Here is a 25427-nt window from a genome sequence, read left to right on the forward strand (position 1 = left end):
CATGCTGATGAGATTAATTAACAATGATAGCTGAGGTGCTCTAATCTGTTGTTTTTATCAGATCATTGTATGCAGAGGGGATGAGATATCCCTGGTCTCTGTTGATTGAGGACTTGTGTCTACGTTCTGCCGGTCATCTTGTGATCCCACAAAAACTGATATGGCCGGCAAGACACGAACCATTAGACTACCCTATGAAACCACGGTTGTGGCTGTCAGTTTGTGATGTCACACACGTCCCAAGGGAGTGATCACGTGATGTTCCAGTCGGGTCCGACGATGCTATGATGTCACCTATGACCACCGACCAAAAGTGGTCATCACTCAGGGACAATCCCTCAACTCAAAACATGGCCGCCGTTTTTGACGTCATCATTCAGAGGGTCGGGATCAGAGCACTACATTTCCGAGCATTTTTGATCCACTATATACTGACTGCTTTGACCCTAAATGACCCCACCCCCAACTACCCCCTCCCCTAGGGTGAAATAAGGACCTGAGCCCAGCCACTACAGGACATTTCGGAGATCATGTAATATTACGTCACCTACTTAGCTCGAGGGGCGCTGGGGTAGCCTAGTAGTTAAAGCGTTTGCTCGTCACGCCGAAGACCCAAGACCCGGGTTCGAGTCCCCATATGGGTACAATGTGTGAAGCCCATTTCTGGTCTCCCCCCGCCGTGATATTGCTGGAATATTGCTAAAAGCGGCGTAAAACCTAACTCAGTCACTAAGCTCGAAAATGAAAAAACAAATCAGCTGATGTTATACTCCTTCAATTTAGGCTTCAGACAGCGAGCTATATGAACATAACATATTTGTGTCTGGTATCTAGGGGTGGGTATTGCAGAGAATTTTCATATGCGATATATTGCGATGCGGAAGCATATATTGCGATATGTATTGCAATATATTGCAAGAATTATTTTTTTAACAAAAACTATTTATAATCGAGTTAATGCTTGATTATAAAGCAAAAACACAACAAAATCACTATGATTGATTAACCTTTAATAAAAACTTTTAATCATGACAAAATAAAAATGTAAGTAACATTTGGCACTAATGAAACAGGAAAAGAACAATTCAAAAACGGAAATATCCGAAGATTTCCGAGTGTTACGAAGTTTTCCGAATGCATGTCAAAATACCGGTTTTCGATGAGCGTATCGCAATACGTATCGTTTTCATGTCTGAACCGGTAAATACCGGTAAACCGGTTATATTGCGCAGCCCTACTGGTATCGGGTTATCAATATACTGACTGACTGACTGAGTTTAGTTTTACGCCGCTTTTAGCAATATTCCAGCAATATCACGGCGGGGAACACCAGAAATGGGCTTAACACATTGTACCCATGTGGGGAATCGAACCCGGATCCTCGGCGTGACGAGCCAACGCTTTAACCACTAGGCTACCCCACCGTCCCTATCAATATACAACTGTGTTGCACTGACCATGTTAACTGAGACTGGACCGTGCTATGATTTATGGCTATTTACTACAACCATGAAGGTATATACTTTGGTGTATTCATGTCATGTGTTAGCGATATATCATTCTCGTTGTTGAGCAGGGAGCGGGTTATTGTAAGCTCATACTTGATCTTATATTGGGGACACTAAGAAAGGGATGACAGCTAGAAACAAATATAATTAACTCCAATTTGTGACAGTCCATTTTTATTTCCGTTCACGTGTGATACACAGTAACAAAATGGCTGCCCCTATTTACAGAGGAACGATGACAGCATCCATTTCAATAACGAGACATTCTCTGCCCTCCGTAACCACTGTTAACCCTGGTCGGAGCTCGGATTCCGTGTACGTGCTATACGTCATCTTCCTTCCCCCGTCACACCAGCTGTATTGGAGATGTCCCCCTTCCTGGTCCCCCGCTCCCAGGAAATCCCCAGGCTGCACCGTGATACGCTCCCTCTCGTCCACATCCCACGTCATCACGCGGTCGTTCATGCACTTCACCTTGTTGACGCCGACGATCTTTGACCTGGAAATAGTGACAAAATCTTTTATATAATTGTTTGTACACTTTACGATTTCGGCCACATGACTTATATGCATCAGTTTATAGACCACTATCAAATAGTGATGGGAATATCAAGTCCCATCGGTGGCACCTGTCACAAACACGTGCAAAGGCCAGTCAATTGTTCACCTGTTAACTGTCAATTGAATTTGATTACGGTCGTACACGTCGCAGTTCGATTTGCAGAGTTGGGTTTCCACGGCCTGTGATCGAAAGTTCGCCCTTATAATGTGTCTAGATTTGTCAACATTATACTGATCTCTGGTCTGGGTGTCATCACCGTGAGGATCTGGGTTAGAATTGATCTTCAGCAACCCATGCTTGTCGTAAGAGGCGACTGAAGAGATCGGTAGTCAGGCTCGCTGACTTGGTAGACACATGTCATCGTATCCCAACTGCGAAGATCGATGCTCATGCAGCTGATGACTGGATTGTCTGGTGTCTGCTAAGTGCGGCATTAAAACAAGCAAACCAATAAAATCTCTCCCTTCACACAAGGCTGCAACGCCTAGACATTACTGAACTTGTGTTGAAACGGCCTTCAAACCAACCCATCCACCCGCTATTAAATGTGAAATACAAGCCTGACCTGTTCCTCTTCTCGTTCCTCAGCACCATGAAGACGACCTCCCCCTTCGTGGCACAGAACGCCTTCCACTGCGACACCCGACCGTGGCGCTTGATGACGGGCTTGCCGTACAGCTGGAAGTCGCTCGGGAAGTTCAGCATAGGCTCCAGTTTACGGCCGTTCACGCTCGACACGGTGTTGGATATGTCTACAGGAGGAAAAGATGCTGTTATGATCTGAATCAACGTTTAAAATATATTTTTAAAAAGAAATTTAAAAAAAGATGTTTTATGTTTTTCATCAAATGACGTTTACTGGACTGACTCGATAGTGATTGCGTGCAAATAGACGCCATTACTTGTCAGTGGAGGGTCTAGCTTGTGAATGATTGGCATTACTCGCCAACAGAGAGCCATTGCTTGTGAATGATTGATATTAATCGTAGATAATAATCATGACTTGTGAATGATTGACATTACTCATCAGTAGATAGTCATTACTTGAGAATGATTGACATTAATCGTCAACACATAGTCATTACTTGTGAATGAATAATATTACTCTTGTCAATGGCTGTCATTACTCATCAGTAAGTGAGTGAGTTTAGTTTTACGCCGCACTCAGCAATATTCCAGCTATATGGCGGCCATTACTTTTCAATAGTCATTGCTATATGGCTGGCCATAGTCATTTTTCAATAGTCATTGCTTGTGATGGATTGTCATGAAACTAATGACATTACCCGTCAATAGGATAGTCATTGCTTGTAAACTAATGACATTACCCGTCAATAGGATAGTGATTGCTTGTAAACTAATGACATTACCCGTCAATAGGATAGTGATTGCTTGTAAACTAATGACATTACCCGTCAATAGGATAGTGATTGCTTGTAAACTAATGACATTACCCGTCAATAGGATAGTGATTGCTTGTAAACTAATGACATTACCCGTCAATAGGATAGTGATTGCTTGTAAACTAATGACATTACCCGTCAATAGGATAGTGATTGCTTGTAAACTAATGACATTACCCGTCAATAGGATAGTGATTGCTTGTAAACCAATGACATAACCCGTCAATAGGATAGTGATTGCTTGTAATCTAATGACATTACCCGTCAATAGGATAGTGATTGCTTGTAAACTAATGACATTACCCGTCAATAGGATAGTGATTGCTTGTAAATTGCTTGTAAACTAATGACATTACCCGTCAATAGGAATAAACTAATGACATTACCCGTCAATGGGATAGTGATTGCTTGTAAACTAATGACATTACCGTCAATGGGAATGACTAATGACATTACCCGTCAATAGGATAGTGATTGCTTGTAAACTAATGACATTACCCGTCAATAGGATAGTGATTGCTTGTAAACTAATGACATTACCCGTCAATAGGATAGTGATTGCTTGTAAACTAATGGCATTACCCGTCAATAGGATAGTGATTGCTTGTAATTAATGACATTACCCGTCAATAGGATAGTGATTGCTTGTAAACTAATGACATTACCCGTCAACAGGATAGTGATTGCTTGTAAACTAATGACATTACCCGTCAATAGGATAGTGATTGCTTGTGAGAGGACGTCGTTGCTCGTCAATGGAATGCCATTGCTTGTAAATGATGACATTATTCTTGTGAATGACTGACATTTCTCATCAATAGTAATTGCTTGTGAATGACTGACATTTCTCGTCAGCAACTACATGTCCTGTGACAGTCTGTGGTTAGTCGGCGAGTGTAGTCTAGTGCTATGACTATTCACGGTACCTGTGCAGACTGGAGCGTCATCCGTCAGCGCCCCCGTCAGTGTGCACGCCCGCCTCAGCGCCCCGGACTTGAGGACATACCGCCTCCTACACCTGTACCTCACGAACTGACCGGGAGTCAGCTGAGACTGGGACCCCTTCACAGCCACGCGGTCAGCAGCGGCAGGTGTGGGCACCGTGCACGTGATATCTGTAGTGAACATGAAGGGTGTACAACGTGTATTAGACAAGTAGCAATAGGAATCTCTCTCTGGTTGACAACCGACATTGAACTCGTGGACAAGAGCAGCTATATAACCAAACATTACTAAACATTAAACATGGTGGTTCTTATACTATTTGCTATGACGCTCTAAATCATGGTCTCAAAACACATGCGGCAACTATGCAAAACAGTGCTGGTATGGGTCCTCAAGGGTTTGCCATTTCCTATTTTCAGAGTGAGTGAGTTTCGTTTTACGCCACACTCAGCAATATTTCAGCTATATGGCGGCAGTCTGTAAATAATCTACTCTGGATCAGAAAATCCAGTGAACAAGAGCATGAGCATCGATCTGTGCAATTGGGAACCGATGACATGTGTCAACCAAGTCAGCGAGCCTGACCACCCCGATCCCGTTAGTCGCCTCTTACGACAAGCATGGGTTACTGAAGATCAAAATTCTAACCCGGAGCTTCACGGGTATCCTATTTTCAGAACATCCTGTGAATTCAAAGCATATCTATACAAATATATAAATACAGAGATTTTGCCCCATCCTCAACAAAGAATTATGTGTCATTTTCACATGTCCCAACCCCCCTGCCCCCGAACACGCACGCACGCACGCTCACACATCACGTGAACATTACCAGTCCCTTACGTCTCCCACAATGATACAGGTTAAGATATCAATAGAACACGCTTTGATAACTGACGAGGGAACATCATTACCGTTAGGGTTGCATTGGCCGCAGGTTGCCGGGCAGCTCTTGGCTAGCTTCTTCTTGCACATTGCGGGATCATCGTGCAGGAACGTCTGACATTCGGACCGGAAGTCACAGCACTTGGCTGGAACACAGAGCTGGGTTTATCACCGTTTTGAACAACAGGTACGTTATCAAGGCTGAAACGTTATGGCGATGGTAGGGTGGTTACTCTGGATCCTGTTCGACCGCATGTACAACATTTCAAACACACTGGGTCTTCACTGAACAAGTGTATTTAGCCCCAAATCACACAGCCAGAGATTATGTTTTACAAGCTGTTGCTGGAATGTGAGTTTGTTACACAGACAACAATTAAAAAGCATATTTTCTTTCAAATTAAAGTTTATGAAAACAATATCGGTATCCATTTTTTGGCGCTTGGTTTTTAATGATACAGCTGTATTAGATTCGGCTGGATATTAGTGTTTGGTGGTTTTATTTCAAGCACAGGAAATGAGTATTTGGTGATTCGGGATGAGATATAGGTAAGGTGGACACAATACTGACAATCAGGGGTTCCGGAGACGGTGTTGGTCCTGCAGATGAAGTAGTTTTTGTTACACCTTCTGGGGATCCACTGACTCCCCTCAGACGCTGACTCCATCAACACACACTTGATCTTCGCAGCAGCGCCACCGTCGGGGCCGTCGGCTGGGGACAACGACGTTATCCGTGTCATTATGAACTACATCAATAACCTATACTGTCAACCCACCCCAATTGCTAGGTCGATGCTCATGATGTCAATCACATGGTTGTCTGGTCGAGATAAGAGTACTAACGGACCGTCGCCATATAGCCGGAGTATCACTGGTTGTCTGGTCGAGACAAGAGTACTAACGGACCGTCGCCATATAGCCGGAGACCGTCGCCATATCACTGGTTGTCTGGTCGAGACAAGAGTACTAACGGACCGTCGCCATATAGCCGGAGTATCACTGGTTGTCTGGTCCAGACAAGAGTACTAACGGACCGTCGCCATATAGCCGGAGTATCACTGGTTGTCTGGTCGAGACAAGAGTACTAACGGACCGTCGCCATATAGCCGGAGTATCACTGGTTGTCTGGTCCCGACAAGAGTACTAACGGACCGTCGCCATATAGCCGGAGTATCACTGGTTGTCTGGTCAGACAAGAGTACTAACGGACCGTCGCCATATAGCCGGAGTATCACTGGTTGTCTGGTCCCGACAAGAGTACTAACGGACCGTCGCCATATAGCCGGAGTATCACTGGTTGTCTGGTCGAGACAAGAGTACTAACGGACCGTCGCCATATAGCCGGAGTATCACTGGTTGTCTGGTCGAGACAAGAGTACTAACGGACCGTCGCCATATAGCCGGAGTACTAACTGGTATCACTGGTTGTCTGGTCGAGACAAGAGTACTAACGGACCGTCGCCATATAGCCGGAGTATCACTGGTTGTCTGGTCCCGACAAGAGTACTAACGGACCGTCGCCATATAGCCGGAGTATCACTGGTTGTCTGGTCGAGACAAGAGTACTAACGGACCGTCGCCATATAGCCGGACCGTATAGCCGGAGTATCACTGGTTGTCTGGTCGAGACAAGAGTACTAACGGACCGTCGCCATATAGCCGGAGTATCACTGGTTGTCTGGTCGAGACAAGAGTACTAACGGACCGTCGCCATATAGCCGGAGTATCACTGGTTGTCTGGTCCAGACAAGAGTACTAACGGACCGTCGCCATATAGCCGGAGTATCACTGGTTGTCTGGTCCTGACAAGAGTACTAACGGACCGTCGCCATATAGCCGGAGTATCACTGGTTGTCTAGTCCTGACAAGAGTACTAACGGACCGTCGCCATATAGCCGGAGTATCACTGGGTACGGTTTTAAACCACAAATAAAAATCACCTTTAAACTCTTCCTCTATCTGCGAGTCAGTGGATACAAACCTACTCCGTTTTAACCGCCTCCCAGACAGATAAAAAATAGTTACGTAAGGATTTACAATTTGAACTCTCATACTGGGCCATTTGGGTTCATACGCTAAATAACTCCGAGGCAAACGAAGCTTGGCTGGATAGGCCGGTCGGGCTAGCTGACATGACAGTTTGTATGTCACCGTACCCTCAGTTCGTGGCTTCGTAATACCCAATACAACCATGTGACTGTCTGGTCCAACATTGATCATCGACACACTGCCGCCATGTAGCTGGAATTTTGCTGCCGTTTACAAACAAACATTAACAATCTTTGAAGGGCATTTAGAAGTGGAATGCATAAGAAAAGCAAGATTTATGGATGTCAACTTCTTTATTGTGAATAACACGACGTTTCGGAGTGTAGGCTTGATGAAGGAGTAAGCATACACACCGAAACGTCGTGTTATTCACAATAAAGAAGTTGACATCCATAAATCTTGCTTTTCTTAAACATTAACAAACTCAGTGGTGGACAAGTTCCTGTCCAGACTCACGGTTATTGGAGTCCCAGTTGGTGTAGAAGCTGGCGACCTTGAGCTTCCTCCCCAGGGGCACCCAGAACCAGTACTGATCCTTCCTGTTCCACTTGGCGTTGATAAACATCGGAGAAGAGGAAAATCTGAGAGAAAGAAACCATTGTAGCTCACCTGGACAGATATCGGTACACGAAATCCTCATTAGGGAAGATTACCGCCCCTGACCCCTGCTTCACCGTTTGGCGACCTAATCCAACCTAACGTAACGTGCTATATTTATCAAGGTAGACAGTGACACACGGGCACTTTTTAAGTGGTGGGTGGGGTGGTTGGTTGGGAGAGACGAAGCTGTGTACTGATTTGAAGCGTGGAGTCATTCACTTGCTTTAACACCCACTCTTGTAGGGATCAGTCAGCCACACACAGCCATCGTGCCTTTGTCCAGTCATATGTACATATGTAGCAGCCCCCGGGGTACGCGGTGATCAGACAGACTTACCCTGCGGCAGCTCTGAGTTGGACTAGGAACAAGTTGACGGCGGCCGACTCAACAGACGTTATTTCGCCCCCGTCCCGGGAGCACGTTCTCTTGGCCTGGCCGTAATTCCTTTTAGAGGTGAAGAATTTATAGCACTGACCATCCCCGGCGTATTGAGTGTAGCCAGACGGACACACCCTCATCGTAGGTGGTGAGGTCGTTGTTGTCACCTTTGTAGTTGTTGCTGTTGTTGTAGTTGTTGTTGGTGTAGTAGTGGTGGACCAAGTCGTCGTTGGTGTAGTTGTGGTGGACGAAGTAGTTGTTGGTGTAGTAGTGGTAGAAGTAGCAGTTGTTGGTGTAGTAGTGGTGGACGAAGTCGTCGTTGGTGTAGTTGTGGTGGACGAAGTAGTTGTTGGTGTAGTAGTGGTAGACGAAGTCGTTGTTGGTGTAGTAGTGGTAGACGAAGTCGTTGTTGGTGTAGTAGTGGTAGACGACGTCGTTGTTGGTGTAGTAGTGGTAGACGAAGTCGTTGTTGGTGTAGTAGTGGTGGACGAAGTAGTTGTTGGTGTAGTAGTGGTAGACGCTGTTGTCGTTGGAGTTGCTGTAAAAAGATGGACACAAAGCTGATTCCCCACAGATATTGTTTTACGTCTTCACCTGTGACATTAGACGGGATAAAGCAGCAACCGTCACTTACCTGGCTTCAGGTGATCGACTCAGTGGCTAATTTGTAGACGGCCGATACCTACATGTTATCTCTTATTGCATTTCTAGTTATCCCCGTTAGTTATCGGAAGCTTAGTGACAGCGTGGAAGCTCAATGGTTCAAGACATGGTTTATTGGACGGCTACCATATGACACTCAATCCTCTGGATATCGCTGTGATTTGGCTACATCAGTGTTAAAAGCGCCGTCACACATTACTAAGTCACTGCGAAGATAGGCTAGTAAAGACATAATTATTATATTAAATACCCTGCTCTTCGCATGTTTTTCGACAACTGAACTGTGATGTAGGTGTGCTGCAGTAGTCCGCGTTGTTGTCGATGAGTTCGTCGCAGTTGTCGTAGCTGTCGTAGGTCCTGCCTGAAACAACATCATGTGACATCTCTTGGTTAACTGCTGGCTTCAAGGCGGGAGAGGGCAGTTGGGTTGGAGGATCCTGGGGTGGATGTTGGTGTGGTAAGTGTGTATGAACGGGGAATGCGTGTGTGTGCGTGCCTGAGGTAGTGGTTGTGAGGCATGTGTTTAGAGTAGTGTGTGTGCTTTGTGTGTGTGTGCTTTGTGCTTTGTGTGTGTGCTTTGTGTGTGCGTGCGTGCGCGAGCGCATAACAACAGAACGTACCGAACTGACACACATCACACAAGGTGATCTCACAGCTGAATTCGCCGATGTAGGTGTAGCACCAAGGCTGGGGGAGCACCCCCTCGGGGTTCCTGCAGTTGTTGCCGCTGTAGTCGGCCATGAGGCTGAAGGAGAATACGTCGTCACAACATCAACTACAAGTCTATCGACATACACCGAGACACAACGGACAACATCATGTTCAGCGTGTGAGATGGTACGAGGCTATTATCGCACAGTGTCATTTAGAAACTGGTCAAATGTAACATGTTATATTTGGGATTACACTTTCTTAGTAAAGTACAACTTCTAGCACTTTTTTTAGTTGAGCCCCATCCGGGATTCGAACCTGCTGTTTGGAACAGGTGTGTCGTTTCATGACAATACTTTCGCCTCGTGTAAGAGGAAATTCCAGACATGGCAAATACCGATTATCGCAGACGCATATAGTGTGTCCATTATATAGCGCCAAACTCCACACTAGGTATGTTCATAGCGCTAAAGGGGCGGTGGGGTAGCCTAGTGGTTAAAGCGTTGGCTCGTCACGCCGAAGACCCGGGTTCGAATCCCCACATGGGTACATTGTGTGAAGCCCATTTCTGGTGTCCCCTGCCGTGATGTTGCTGGAATATTGCTAAAAGCGGCGTAAAACCAAACTCAGTCAGTCAGTCATAGCGCTAACAATCAATAGCACAGCACATTATTACCCCGGATAACCCAGGCTGCCTGATAGGCGCTAGGAGGCTATAGTCCCATGACTTATTCCACCGGGTACCCATTGTTCTGCTGAGTGAACATATCATTCTGTGAACCCCTAAAGTCCGGGTATTGGGCTGACAAATCAAGGATCGCATCATGGACGAATTAACGACCCTCTACTTATCTAAGGGATGTAACTCTGCACGGCAAGATGTGGCTTGTCTGAAAACTGTACCAAACGAGCCACCACCGCCACAGGGTAATTCCCAGCCCGCCCCACTGCCCAGATGAACTTACAACCCTTCCCCAAAGTGAAAACCGACCAGCACAGAAATCAGCCCCAAGCGCAGGGGTAAATCTGGCTACTCACGTCATCTCAGCTGGGTAATATTCGCAGCTGGACGCCTGGGACCAGGGCAGGCAGGCGGCGTTGGTGACTGCCACGTTGACGTTGTCGTTGTAGGTCTCTCCCTTGTCACTGAGGTCGTAGCACCAGTCATCAGCTGAAGATAGTATCGGTGTCATACTTGTTCCCGTTTGTCAGAACACTCATCAATATCACGCTTGGGAGATTCACTGATATGTTTCTCATTACCTGGCTACAGGGTTGGGGTTACCTGGCTACAGGGTTGGGGTTACCTGGCTACAGGGTTGGGGTTACTTGGCTACAGGGTTGGGGTTACTTGGCTACAGGGTTGGGGTTACCGGGCTACAGGGTTGGGGTTACCAGGCTACAGGGTTGGGGTTACCTGGCTACAAGATATGGGTTACCTGACGACAAGATATAGGTTTGTCAGAACACTCATCAATATCACGCTTGGGAGATTCACTGATATGTTTCTCATTACCTGGCTGCAGGGTGGGGGTTACCTGGCTGCAGGGTTGGGGTTACCTGGCTGCAGGGTGGGGGTTACCTGGCTGCAGGGTTGGGGTTACCTGGCTACATGGTTGGGGTTACCTGGCTACAGGGTGGGGGTTACCTTGCTGCAGGGTGGGGGTTACCTGGCTACAGGGTTGGGGTTACCTGGCTACAAGATATGGGTTACCTGGCGACAAGATATGGGTTTGTCAGAACACTCATCAATATCACGCTTGGGAGATTCACTGATATGTTTCTCATTACCTGGCTGCAGGGTGGGGGTTACCTGGCTGCAGGGTGGGGCTACCTGGCTGCAGGGTGGCGGTTACCTGGCTACAGGGTGGGGGTTACCTGGCTACAGGGTGGGGTTACCTGGCTACAGGGTTGGGGTTACCTGGCTACAAGGTGGGGGTTACCTGGATACAGGGTTGGGGTTACCTGGCTACAGGATTGGGGGTTACCTGGCTACAAGGTGGGGGGTTACCTGGCTACAGGGTTGGGGTTACCTGGCTACAGGGTGGGGGTTACCTGGCTGCAGGGTGGGGGTTACCTGGCTACAGGGTTGGGGTTACCTGGCTACAAGGTGGGGGTTACCTGGCTACAAGGTGGGGGCTATCTGGGTACAAGATATGGGTTACCTGGCTGCAGGGTTGGGGTTACCTGGCTACAAGGTAGGGGTTACCTGGCTACAGGGTGGGGGTTACCTGGCTGCAGGGTTGGGGTTACCTGGCTACAAGGTGGGGGTTACCTGGCTACAGAGTTGGGGTTACCTGACTACAGGGTGGGGGTTACCTGGCTGTAGAGTGGGGGTTACCTGGCTGCAGGGTTGGGGTTATCTGGCTACAAGTTAGGGGTTACCTGGCTACAAGGTTGGGGCTATCTGGCTACAAGATATGGGTTACCTCGTTACAAGGTGGGGGTTACCTGTCTGCAGGGTGGGGGTTACCTATCTACAGGGTTGGGGTTACCAGGCTACAGGGTTGGGGTTACCTGGCTACAAGATATGGGTTACCTGACGACAAGATATAGGGCATCAATACACCTGGCTGCAGGGTGGGGGTTACCTGGCTGCAGGGTTGGGGTTACCTGGCTGCAGGGTGGGGGTTACCTGGCTGCAGGGTTGGGGTTACCAGGCTACATGGTTGGGGTTACCTGGCTACAGGGTGGGAGTTACCTTGCTGCAGGGTGGGGGTTACCTGGCTACAGGGTTGGGGTTACCTGGCTACAAGATATGGGTTACCTGGCGACAAGATATGGGTTTGTCAGAACACTCATCAATATCACGCTTGGGAGATTCACTGATATGTTTCTCATTACCTGGCTGCAGGGTGGGGGTTACCTGGCTGCAGGGTGGGGGCTACCTGGCTGCAGGGTGGGGTTACCTGGCTACAGGGTGGGGGTTACCTGGCTACAGGGTGGGGGTTACCTGGCTACAGGGTTGGGGTTACCTGGCTACAAGGTGGGGGTTACCTGGATACAGGGTTCGGGTTACCTGGCTACAGGTTGGGGTTACCTGGCTACAAGGTGGGGTTACCTGGCTACAGGGTTGGGGTTACCTGGCTACAGGGGTGGGGTTACCTGGCTGCAGGTTACCTGGCTGCAGGGTTGGGGTTGGGGTTACCTGGCTACAAGGTGGGGGTTACCTGGCTACAAGGTGGGGGTTACCTGGCTGCAGGGTTGGGGTTACCTGGCTACAAGGTTGGGGTTACCTGACTACAGGGTGGGGGTTACCTGGCTGTAGAGTGGGGGTTACCTGGCTGCAGGGTTGGGGTTATCTGGCTACAAGTTAGGGGTTACCTGGCTACAAGGTTGGGGCTATCTGGCTACAAGATATGGGTTACCTCGTTACAAGGTGGGGGTTACCTGTCTGCAGGGTGGGGGTTACCTATCTACAGGGTTGGGGTTACCTGGTCACAAGGTATGGGTTACCAGGTTACAAGGTGGGGGTTGCCTGGCTACAGCGTTGGGGTTACCTGGCTACAAAGTATGGGTTACCTGGTTACAAGGTGGGGGTTACCTGGCTACAATATAGGGGTTACCTGGCTACAGGGTTGGGGTTACCTAGCTATAAGATATGGGTTACCTGGCGACAAGATATGGGTTTGTCAGAACACTCATCAATATCACGCTTGGGAGATTCACTGATATGTTTCTCATTACCTGGCTACAGGGTGGGGGTTACCTGGCTGCAGGGTGGGGGCTACCTGGTTACAAGGTATGGGTTACCTGGCTACAAGATATGGGTTACCTGGCTACAAGGTGGGGGTTACCTGGCTACAGGGTTGGGGTTACCTGGCTACAGGGTGGGGTTACCTGGCTCCAAGGTGGGGGTTACCTGGCTACAGGGTTGGGGTTACCTGGCTACAGGGTGGGGGTTACCTGGCTGCAGGGTTGGGGTTACCTGGCTACATGGTTGGGGTTACCTGGCTACAGGGTGGGGTTACCTTGCTGCAGGGTGGGGGTTACCTGGCTACAGGGTTGGGGTTACCTGGCTACAAGATGGGGTTACCTGGCGACAAGATATGGGTTTGTCAGAACACTCATCAAATATCACGCTTGGGAGATTCACTGATATGGGTTACCTGGCTGCAGGGTGGGGTTACCTGGCTACAGGGTTGGGGTTACCTGGCTGCAGGGTGGGGGTTACCTGGCTACAGGGTGGGGGTTACCTGGCTACAGGGTTGGGGTTACCTGGCTACAAGGTGGGGGTTACCTGGCTACAGGGTTCGGGTTACCTGGCTACAGGATTGGGGTTACCTGGCTACAAGGTGGGGGTTACCTGGCTACAGGGTTGGGGTTACCTGGCTACAGGGTGGGGGTTACCTGGCTGCAGGGTTGGGGTTACCTGGCTACAGGGTATGGGTTACCTGGCTACAAGGTGGGGGTTACCTGGCTACAAGGTGGGGGCTATCTGGGTACAAGATATGGGTTACCTGGCTGCAGGGTTGGGGTTACCTGGCTACAAGGTATGGGTTACCTGGCTACAGGGTGGGGGTTACCTGGCTACAGGGTTGGGGTTACCTGGCTACAGGGTGGGGGTTACCTGGCTACAGGGTTGGGGTTACCTGACTACAGGGTGGGGGTTACCTGGCTACAGAGTTGGGGTTACCTGGCTACAGGGTTGGGGTTATCTGGCTACAAGTTAGGGGTTACCTGGCTACAAGGTTGCTACAAGTTAGGTTACCTGGCTACAAGGTTGGGGCTATCTGGCTACAAGATATGGGTTACCTCGTTACAAGGTGGGGGTTACCTGTCTGCAGGGTGCGGGTTACCTATCTACAGGGTTGGGGTTACCTGGTCACAAGGTATGGGTTACCAGGTTACAAGGTGGGGGTTGCCTGGCTACAGCGTTGGGGTTACCTGGCTACAAAGTATGGGTTACCTGGTTACAAGGTGGGGGTTACCTGGCTACAATATATGGGTTACCTGGCTACAGGGTTGGGGTTACCTGGCTACAAGATATGGGTTACCTGGCGACAAGATATGGGTTTGTCAGAACACTCATCAATATCACGCTTGGGAGATTCACTGATATGTTTCTCATTACCTGGCTACAGGGTGGGGGTTACCTGGCTGCAGGGTGGGGGCTACCTGGTTACAAGGTATGGGTTACCTGGCTACAAGATATGGGTTACCTGGCTACAAGGTGGGGGTTACCAGGCTACAGGGTTGGGGTTACCTGGCTACAGGGTGGGGGTTACCTGGTTCCAAGGTGGGGGTTACCTGGCTACATGGCGAGGGTTACCTGGCTACAGGGTGGGGTTATCTGGCTACAGGGTGGGGGTCACCTGGCTACACATGGGTTACCAGGGTGGGAGTCACCTGGCTACAAGGTATGGGTTACCTGGCTATAGTGTGGGAGTTACCTGGCTGCCAGGTAACCCATACCTTCTAGTCAGCCAGTAACCCCACCTCAGGTTGCCCCCACCTTGTAACCAAGTAACCCATATCTTGTAGCCAGGTAACCCATATCTGGCTACAGGGTGGGAGTTACCTGGCTACAAGGTATTGGTAACCTATCTACAGATTGGGCGTTACCTGGTTGTAGGGTTGCGTTACCCTTGATGTAGCTGTTGGAGGCGGTGCCGGCGTCCAGCTCGATGGCCACTACATTGCCCAGGGAAATAATAGATTGACCATACCCAGAGCCGCAGTACCTGCAGAAAAACACACTTTCTTTGCATGACAGATACTATACATATAATGTTGAAATATCAGATGATTGTTCAATATGTGGTCAGTTTGTTATATCATATTTCAAAAGTCCAGCCTAACCTCTCGCTGGCTATCGTTCTCCCTGCCATGTCAGTAAGTGTCATGACATGACTTTCTTTATCAATGTAACTTGTCGTGTCATGTCATGTCGCCTCGTCACTGTCGTGATGCCAAGGTGAACTTTGACATCTCTGATAATGAGAATGTATATAATTCACTGTATGTCAATAAAGGCTACCAAAGCGGAACCATAAGGCTGTCGTAGAAGACAGATTATACTAACTCGTTGCCTGATTGGCCGATCAGATCCCTGGAGATGTGGAGCGTGGAGACGCAGGATGAGCTACTGCCTGCTACCAATACATTCTCTATGTCCACCACGATCTTGGAGCCATCCTTGGGCGCCTGCAATCACGGATAAACTGTTCTTAGCTTCAAAACAATAGTTGACACAGTAAGCATCAGATAAGATATATAAGATGTTTGTAATCAGCGAGGGATCTGTATGCGGCTCTGAAATTATTTTTAAAACGTGTATGCCGGTTTCAGCAACATTTAGCGAGAACAGCTACTAACGGTGAAGTCATGTGTGGAGCCAAACCCCAGACACTAACGTCACGACCGAACGTGATTCCGTCGGGTTTCTTAACATCAGTAATAGCCATCAGGAAAAAGACACATTCTCCTAGATATAACTATGTCCAAGTTAAAGAGAACATATGTTGAAAATATCGTAAAAAGAACTACGTGACGAGAAACGCTATACCATCAAGGCTTCTCTCATTGTAGTAGGAAGAAAACATAAAATTCACCGCAAAGATAGATGGCGTACATGTGAGTGAGTTTAGTTTTACGCCGCACTCAGCAATATTCCAGCTATATGGTGGCAGTCTGTAAATAATCGAGTCTGGACCAGACAATCCAGTGATCAACAGCATGAGCATCGATCTACGCAATAGGGAACCGATGACATGTGTCAACCAAGTCAGCGGGCCTGACCACCCGATCCCGTTAGTCGCCTCTTACGACAAGCATCGGTTACTGAAGATCAATTCTAACCCGGATCTTCACGGATCTGTACATGTAAATATACAAGGGAATGTTGTAAGTTCTGTGAAATGAACCGATGACATGGACGTACCCAGAAGATCCACATGTACTTTGAGTTGGCTGGAACACCCGTGACGGGGGCACCCGGGGTAGAGAACTGCACTTCCGGGTTGGAGGGCGTCAGCGAGTACACACCACCCTGCACTGGAAGCCATCTCATGTAGTGGAGCATTATACAATATATCGGACGTTAAACAGTCCTGCGTCTGACAGGAGTGTTGTACGTCAATAAGGGAGGTAACTGTGTGGGCAGTGAATCTGAGGAATGACTTCATGGTGTGTCCGAAGGTAGAACAAACCTTATGAGAACAACTGTGTGGGATGTACTTACTGGCGGACATTAACATATATTAATCTCTAGTTTATGCTCATAAATACCCCTGATGTAAGTCAGGTGCTAAACATAGATGGCACATTACATTTTATTCTTGTGCTAGAGAAATTCTTTGTGAAGTATTGATTTCGTAGTTTAATGGAATTCAAAACTGAAGATGGATTTGCGATGGAGTACTTATTAGTATCACAGAACGAAGGTGTTAAATGCAGAGAAATTGAGAACCAGTATCGGGCGCAAATAATGGTAGCTGAATTCTGCCAAATATATTAGATGAGAAACACATGACTGTGAGTAGAATGTCGAGAGTTATAAGTGTGTTTGTACCTCCTGGCTGAAGTGTAGTGCACGATGTTGCAGGGTCGAGGAGTTTAGGACAGATGCAGGTGCATGAGCTGTTGTAGATGCCGGGGTAGCCTCCGTTGGAGCAGACTGGTGGAGACCCAGGGCACCTGGCTACACGGGAGATAGACATCAGTTACAATCTGTGTTATCGAGGGATGGTATACATGTGACATTTAAACGTGTATATACAACATGAATATTGTTTTCCAAGATACAAAAACCACACAAATAAGGCGATGTTCACCTTACAAAAGTATACTGGCAATGACCTACTTTAAAACACAGGTTACCCGTGAAGGCCCGGGTTAGAATATTGGCCTTCAGTAACCCATGCTCGTCGTAAGAGGCGACTAACGGGATCGGGTGGTCAGGCTCGCTGACGTGGTCGAAACATGTTATCGGTTCCCAATTGCGCAGATCGATGCTCATGCTGTTGATCACTGGATTGTCCCGTCCAGACTCGATTATTTACAGACCGCCGCCATATAGCTGGAATATTGCTGAGTGCGGCGCAAAACTAAACTCACTCACTCACTCGCTCACTCAAAACACAGGTAATGTTCCGCTGATAAACACAAAGAAATGCAATGTCCGACTAACAAACATACTGCCATTGTATTTCCAACTTACAAGCACACTGTCATTGTATTTCCAACTTACAAGCACACTGTCATTGTATTTCCAACTTACAAGCACACTGTCATTGTATTTCCAACTTACAAGCACACTGTCATTGTATTTCCAACTTACAAGCACACTGATAGGCAATGGTGAGTTCGTGCATCACGATCCAGTAGTCTTCACGGGTCTCTGCGACGTCGTCGGAATACGGGTCGAGTGTCTTCCTCGAGGATCTGTCTTTGGAGAAGTCCTGAAAGAAGAAATTGAATGGCTCCAAGTATATATAAAACATCGGTTGCCAAACTGATCCCTCCTCAAATCTCGCATTATCAGTTTGAGAGATTGACCATTATACTTTTTGTTGGTGAGTCCACAAGTTACCTTTACAAAGCAAGGGAATGTTTATTTGTTACATCACAGAAGATAAATGGTCCATTTTCCGTTAGTGGGGTTAATTTGTATCTGAACGGTGGTGTAAATGAACATAGAGCTGAACTCACATAGTCTCCGTACATCATGACTGACTGCAGATCCACAGGGAGGTTCACAAAGTCGTCCTTCCAGGATTCTGGTGGCAGCATGAAGTTATTCTCCAGACCTGTGTATGATTGCAAAGATTACGACAAGGATGATAAGACGGATGATAATAACTCCCCCCCCCCCCCATCTGCTACTACAGCTTATAATCACCATCATCATCACCACCACTATAATCACTACTTCTCCTATTACCATACTACTACTACTACTACTACTACTACTACTACTACTACTACTACTACTACTACTACTACTACTACTGCTGCTGCTGCTGCTGCTGTTGCTACTACTACGATTATTACTGAACTAGATCTACTACTACTACTGCTACTTCTGGGGCGGTGGGGGTAGCCTAGCGGTTAAAGCGTTCGCTCCTCACACCCTATTTTGATTTCCCGATCATACGTACAGTGTGTGAAGCGCATCTCCCCCCGACGTATTATTGCTAAAAGCAGCTGAAAAAACTAAACACAATCAATCAAAATTAGTTCTACGGTAAAGTACTACTGCAGCGACTATTACTACTACTACTACTACTACTACAGCTGCTGCTGCTGCTGCTACTACTACTACTTTCGCAACTAGATCTACAGACCTACTTCTACTGATTCTATTACTACTACTACTACGGCTACTACTTCTACTGCAACTAGTTCTACAATACTACTACTACTACTACTACTACTACTACTACTACTACTACTACTACTACTACTACTACTACTCCTCAACTGCAACTAATGGTATTAGTAACCCCCAACCACCAAAACACCTTGAAACCCCCAAATACATGTATTGTCTCGCCCGTGCATGCTCGTACGCACGCTCATACACACGCGGGCATGCTCGTACGCACGCAAACATACGGAAGCTAGCAATCAGAGGGACTGACCGCTCTGGACGTTGTTGGGTAAATACTGCAGATGCTGGTGTCGCTCGTAATGTTGATGCTCGTGCCATGCTCCAAGCGCGTGGATGATCTCGTGCAGAACGGTTAACTGAAATAGACAACATTTCAGTACAAACGCACATGTATGCAACTGTAGTTTCTACTCGTCTGAGTGGGTGAGTGAGTGCGTCAGTGATTGAGTTGGGTTTTACGCCGCTTTTAGCAATATTCCAGCAATATCACGGCGGGAGACACCAGAAACGGGTTTCACACATTGTACCCATGTGGGGAATCGAACCCGGGTTCTCGGCGTGAACGCTTAACCACTAGGCTACCCCATCGTCCCAATGGACTGGAGACATGCAATGGATTATGATTGTTGCTAGGGTACCCCATCGTCCCAATGGACTGGAGACATGCAATGGATTATGATTGTTGCTAGGGTACCCCATCGTCCCAATGGACTGGAGACATGCAATGGATTATGATTGTTGCTAGGGTACCCCATCGTCCCAATGGACTGGAGACATGCAATGGATTGTGATTGTTGTTAGGGTGGTTCTGGCCTACTCACAAAGTTGTAGCAGGGGGAGATGTACTGTGGGTCGTGATGCATCCCGATGTACGACCAGCAACTGTAACAACAACAACAGCATGACAGTCAGCACCACACGTACTGTGAGGGGGAGCACACTTCATTTTGCACGAGAGTTTCAATGGTACTTTAATTAACTTTCAGGACCCCCACCCATCTCTGGATCCGCCTGTGACACAGCACTCATTTGTCGTAGCATGATACGTATCAATTCGTAGCATTATGTATGGTTATATCGTTGCTTTAATAAGACTGATGAGAGGTACGACTTACGACGATGTTTTGATGAAGAGAAGGTAGTTAGTGTGGGGGACGCTGTATCCGGGGGAACCTTTCACGAAGAAGCGGATGCAGGTGTATTCCTCTATGGTGGCGATGGCTCGGAGAACCGTGGCCTGCTGGGAGGTGGCTGTAGACACAGAGTGAGTGAGTGAGTGAGTGAGTGAGTGAGTGAGTGAGTGAGTGAGTGAGTGAGTGAGTGAGTGAGTGAGTGAGTGAGTGAGTGAGTGAGTGAGTGAGTGAGTGAGTGAGTGAGTGAGTGAGTGAGTGGTGAGTGAGTGAGTGGTGAGTGAGTGAGTGAGTGAGTGAGTGGTGAGTGAGTGAGTGAGTGAGTGAGTGAGTGAGTGAGTGAGTGAGTGAGTGAGTGAGTGAGTGAGTGAGTGAGTGAGTGAGTGAGTGAGTGAGTGAGTGAGTGAGTGAGTGAGTGAGTGAGTGAGTGAGTGAGTGAGTGAGTGAGTGAGTGAGTGAGTGAGTGAGTGAGTGAGTGAGTGAGTGAGTGAGTGAGTGAGTGAGTGAGTGAGTGAGTGTTTAGCAATATTCCAGCCTTATCGCGGCGGGGACACCAGAAATGGGCTTCACACATTGTACCCATGTGGGGAATCGAACCCGGCGTAGACACACAGTGACACAGGTATACAAGCAGCGTTATACAGAGGCTCCTCTGAAGTATTGTCAGCTGACTTTTGAAACACTTAACGATGTGCAGGTCAAACACTGTTTACACATTGAAAGGTGAATTGCTTTTTAGGACTACAGTTTAAGTACAATACGTACTAATATTGCCAAATTCATATGGCACAATTCCATTGGTCCAGATTGGCGACTTGCTATCAACGAAACGTCTCTCTCGAGACAGCAGCTGTGACGTCACGCTACGTTTCTTCCCCTTTTCACCGTGCTGTCGTCGCTTCATCTCAAACGTCTTCATGTTACAGGAACAAACGAGAATGTGATTATTTCAAGCCCATATCAAGTCTATATAGATTGTGTTGACTGGATTATTTTTAGTCGGCAGAGATATAGCTGTAATACTGCTGAATGAGTTGGGATTCATTCATCCTTTAATAAACAAGCTTCATGTGACTAAACGGGACTTGATTGTCTAGCCGAATTATTTTTGGCAGTTTTTACTTCTATACACCCAAAAGGTATTGTTTGTAATTGTCAAACAACTAAACACGTGTTTAAATAATTTGCCTCAGGTGTCATTTCTCGCTTAAAGACTTTAACAAAATGATATCATGATGCACATCAATAATAATGTGTCCATTATATAGCGCCAAACTCCACACTAGGTATGTTCATAGCTCTAACAATCAACAGCACAGCACATTATTACCTCGGATAATAAGGCATGTTCTCATTTCGCCTACATCCCAATTCACCTACAGTCTTAAAACAACATTTCATGGTCTGTTGACTTTTGATTTCGCAATGGTAAACTAGTGGCACCCCTATGATCTAAAAGCGGACTCTTCTAGTTGAAGTAGTTGAAGGACAAAAAGAATTAATTTCTGTTATTTGTCTGTTATTTATTTATTCTGTTATTTGTCATTTTCCGATCACAATGATATTCACATCAAATCATAAATTCACGTCATATCATATTAGTATTAAGGAAGTTAACTTGTGCAGATGTCCATTTAGCAGATAAACATACTGTGTTGGAGAATTAAATGATGATAACGAAATTGTAATAGCTCTAAATTTGAATGAAAAACCCTACGCGTAGCGGGAGTTTTAAACACAAAATTTAGAGCTATTATAATGTTATCTCCATTGTACCATAGCCGTGTTATTAAGATTAAAAAAAATACATACTGTACTGGAAAATCAGAGGTATATAACGTGATTATATACCTCTGAATGACTTCAGTATTTACTGAAGGCATGGTAGAATCTCACTTCAACTTGGTAAGGTGACCAGCCGCGACGAGGCCCTAAATGGGGGATCTTCAGGACAAATGTATTATGTTACCTACGAATACATCAAAATACCAATTGAGATGTAGGCGAATAGAGACTAAACCCCGGATAACCCAAGCTGCCTGTTAGGCACTAGAAGGTTATAGTCACATGACTTTTCCACCAGGTACCCACTTTCTGCTGGGTGAACAGAGGCAATTCTGTACATGTGCTTCGTTGTGGGACAGGACTAACGTCCCAGAAACTCTCAGTAGTCAAGTAGCCAAACACTGTCACCCATCCAAGGACTCCCCGAGCTCGAGCTTGCTTAATTTCAACTGATTTGTGACCTGAGCTCTGTGCACAGGACCACACGCTACCACATGTTAACTGTTAACAACGTCATCAACAGTGACGTTATCCGACGTCGCCTCCTACCTCGCGTTGTATCTCCGCCTCCTTAGCCCCACCGTCTCTGTGGTTGACCTTGGGCTGTCAGGGAAATAATAACTATCATCATAAACATGACACTGCACATGATAACAGGCGATATACGCCGACGTGGCTTACTGTCATACATAGGTTAGCCATTCACGTGAACATTTACGGTAATCGCGATTTCGGGAGAGATAGGGCTGGGGTGTTTCTTTGACTCACCGGGTGGCGATAGTGGTCAACGACACCGTGGACGAGGAAGTTGGAGACGTAGTCAGGGACGCCTGGAGCCTCCTCATAACGTGGCAGCTACGAAACACAACATTAGTTCATTGACATGTAGCAGCTGTAGTAAGTGTAGTTGTGAGTGTGCAAGTGCGTGTGCGTATGGGAAATGCTACTCAATTTTATCATTAATTATCATCAATTTTGTCATAGTTATGCCAAAGGGCTAATTTATAGTTTTAACTTATATCAATTTTCGTTCAATAAAATTATTGACGTAAACGCCCGTTTTAATTATATTTATTATAAATGATATAGTATTTCACATTGGTAAATGTCTCATAACATATAGATTATAAAAACATTTTTACAACAATAGAACTATTTCGGGTTACAAACCACATAATTCTTTGGCCTGTTTTTCCTCTTCCTGGTCCGTCGTTTAGACTCCACATGCGTCAACAGCAGAACAACAACGACGACTACGGCGACGGTAAAGCCGAACTTCATGACGTTCAGGAGGTTGGAAGAATCGAAGCGTTCAAACTATAAAACAACACACATAAAAAACAAAATATAACCGAAGAAATATTTAGCACCCAACAAACATGTCGTCGAGGAAATCAAAAGGACTGAACAAATATCATTAAGAATTTACCCTCTACACATCAATACGTGCAACTGACACAGAACGTCTCGAACAAGTCATACGGATAAATTTATAACTTCTCATTCGACAGTCAGCCTTTGATTAGAAACAACGAACACGTGAACAGATAAGCATTCATCATTCAACTCTCGACCACAAGATATAGATTCATCATTCAACTCTCGACCACAAGATATAGATTCATCATTCAACTCTCGAACACAAGATATAGATTCATCATTCAACTCTCGAACACAAGATATAGATTCATCATTCAACTCTCGAACACAAGATATAGATTCATCATTCAACTCTCGAACACAAGATATAGATTCATCATTCAACTCTCGAACACAAGATAGATAGATTCATCATTCAACTCTCGAACACAAGATATAGATTCATCATTCAACTCTCGAACATAAAATGTAGATTAATCATTCAACTCTCGAACACAAGATAAGATTCAGCATTCAACTCTCGAACATAAGATATAGATTCATCATTCAACTCTCAAAAACACAAGATATAGATTCATCATTCAACTCTCGAACACAAGATAAGATTCAGCATTTAACATTCGAACACAAGATATAGATTCACCATTCAACTCTCGAACACAAGATAGGATTCAGCATTCAACTCTTGAACACAAGATATAGATTCATCATTCAACTCTCGAACACAAGATAAGATTCAGCATTTAACCTTCGAACACAAGATATAGATTCATCATTCAACTCTCGAACACAAGATAGGATTCAGCATTCAACTCTTGAACACAAGATATAGATTCATCATTCAACTCTCGAACACAAGATAAGATTCAGCATTTAACCTTCGAACACAAGATATAGATTCATCATTCAACTCTCGAACACAAGATATAGATTCATCATTCAACTCTCGAACACAAGATAGGATTCAGCATTCAACTCTTGAACACAAGATATAGACTCATCATTCAACTCTCGAACACAAGATAAGATTCAGCATTTAACCTTCGAACACAAGATATAGATTCATCTTTCAACTCTCGAACACAAGATATAGATTCATCATTCAACTTTCGAACATAAAATGTAGATTAATCATTCAACTTTCGAACACAAGATAAGATTCAGCATTCAACCCTCGAACACAAGATATAGATTCATCATTCAACTCTCGAACACAAGATAAGATTCATCTTTCAACCCTCGAACACAAGATATGGATTCATCATTCAACTCTTGAACATAAGATATAGATTCATCATTCAACTCTCGAACACAAGAAAAGATTCAGCTTACAACTCTCGAACACAAAGAAGAACCAACCACAGCGACTTGTAGCAAACACGTCTTCAGACTCCGTGCTTCTTAGCTCACCCCGATCCACAGAACACGTAGATATACAACAACTTCAAATGTTTATATACTCTTATTTGAAGAAATAAAAAATAACTGTTTTAAAGAACTTCATAACATAATAATACAGTTTAAATGGTTGTGTTTGTCGATAATGCTCTAATTGGACCCCCAAACACCTGCAAATGATAAAATCCAAATTCCTCAGATTTTTATTACAAATAACAATCGCCACATAATGACTATGGAGGAATATTTATAGAAGGACTGTATTGGGAAGTAGGTGCGTGTGCCCAGTGCGGGCTGCCCACGGGTAGATATGTAAGTGTCCGATGTGCGGGTTCCAGCGACTCGGTGGAGCTTGAATGCTTTAATAGTGGTATTTACCTCGTAATATAGGTGCAAGTAATTACAGACATATGTACGCATTGAAATTGTTTTTTACAGACAAACCCTTGTAATTGCACCATCGTAGATAGCTGCTTAGTCACGCGAAGCCAAGGATGAAAGAAGCATGGTTAAAACATGATTTATATTACATAATATACAGCATAACATAATATACAATACATATATACACACATAGATCTTTTACAATACAATGTACACATGTGCCACATTATAAACTGCAAGTGCTCAGGCATAACAAATACTCTCAGTGAAATGAGATCCGGTTTTCCCCAAATGATCTTACAACAGAGTCTTTCATTATGTTTCATTACGGAAGAATTGCGTCTAGACAATCCTGGGATAACTGCAAA

The 25427-nt window shown here is 45.9% G+C and overlaps 1 protein-coding gene and 1 long non-coding RNA gene across 2 annotated transcripts; one reads left to right on the forward strand and one right to left on the reverse strand.

The window, feature by feature from the left end:
• Positions 1-1665: 1665 nt before the first annotated feature.
• LOC124288449 lies at positions 1666-24728 on the reverse strand. The gene is made up of 24 exons (XM_046724967.1): positions 24610-24728; positions 23068-23214; positions 22666-22752; positions 22447-22500; positions 20878-21025; positions 20098-20233; positions 19804-19864; positions 19233-19338; positions 18301-18398; positions 17930-18050; positions 17162-17290; positions 16532-16644; positions 15674-15795; positions 15214-15332; positions 10687-10819; positions 9618-9742; positions 9248-9358; positions 8293-8872; positions 7812-7936; positions 5875-6018; positions 5333-5449; positions 4400-4588; positions 2636-2822; positions 1666-2007 (listed from the first exon to the last, which is right to left on the reverse strand). Exons 2-24 carry the CDS (start codon positions 23176-23178, stop codon positions 1731-1733), a joined length of 3393 nt encoding a protein of 1130 aa, XP_046580923.1. The 5' UTR covers positions 23179-23214; positions 24610-24728; the 3' UTR covers positions 1666-1730.
• Positions 10326-22232, forward strand: LOC124288450. Its single transcript, XR_006901456.1, has 2 exons — positions 10326-10388; positions 22196-22232. It is a non-coding gene; the product is annotated as an uncharacterized LOC124288450 (long non-coding RNA).
• Positions 24729-25427: the final 699 nt, after the last annotated feature.

Source organism: Haliotis rubra, unplaced genomic scaffold (genome assembly GCF_003918875.1).
Source record: "Haliotis rubra isolate DU_JTF1 unplaced genomic scaffold, ASM391887v1 Scf418, whole genome shotgun sequence".
NCBI lineage: Eukaryota > Metazoa > Mollusca > Gastropoda > Lepetellida > Haliotidae > Haliotis > Haliotis rubra.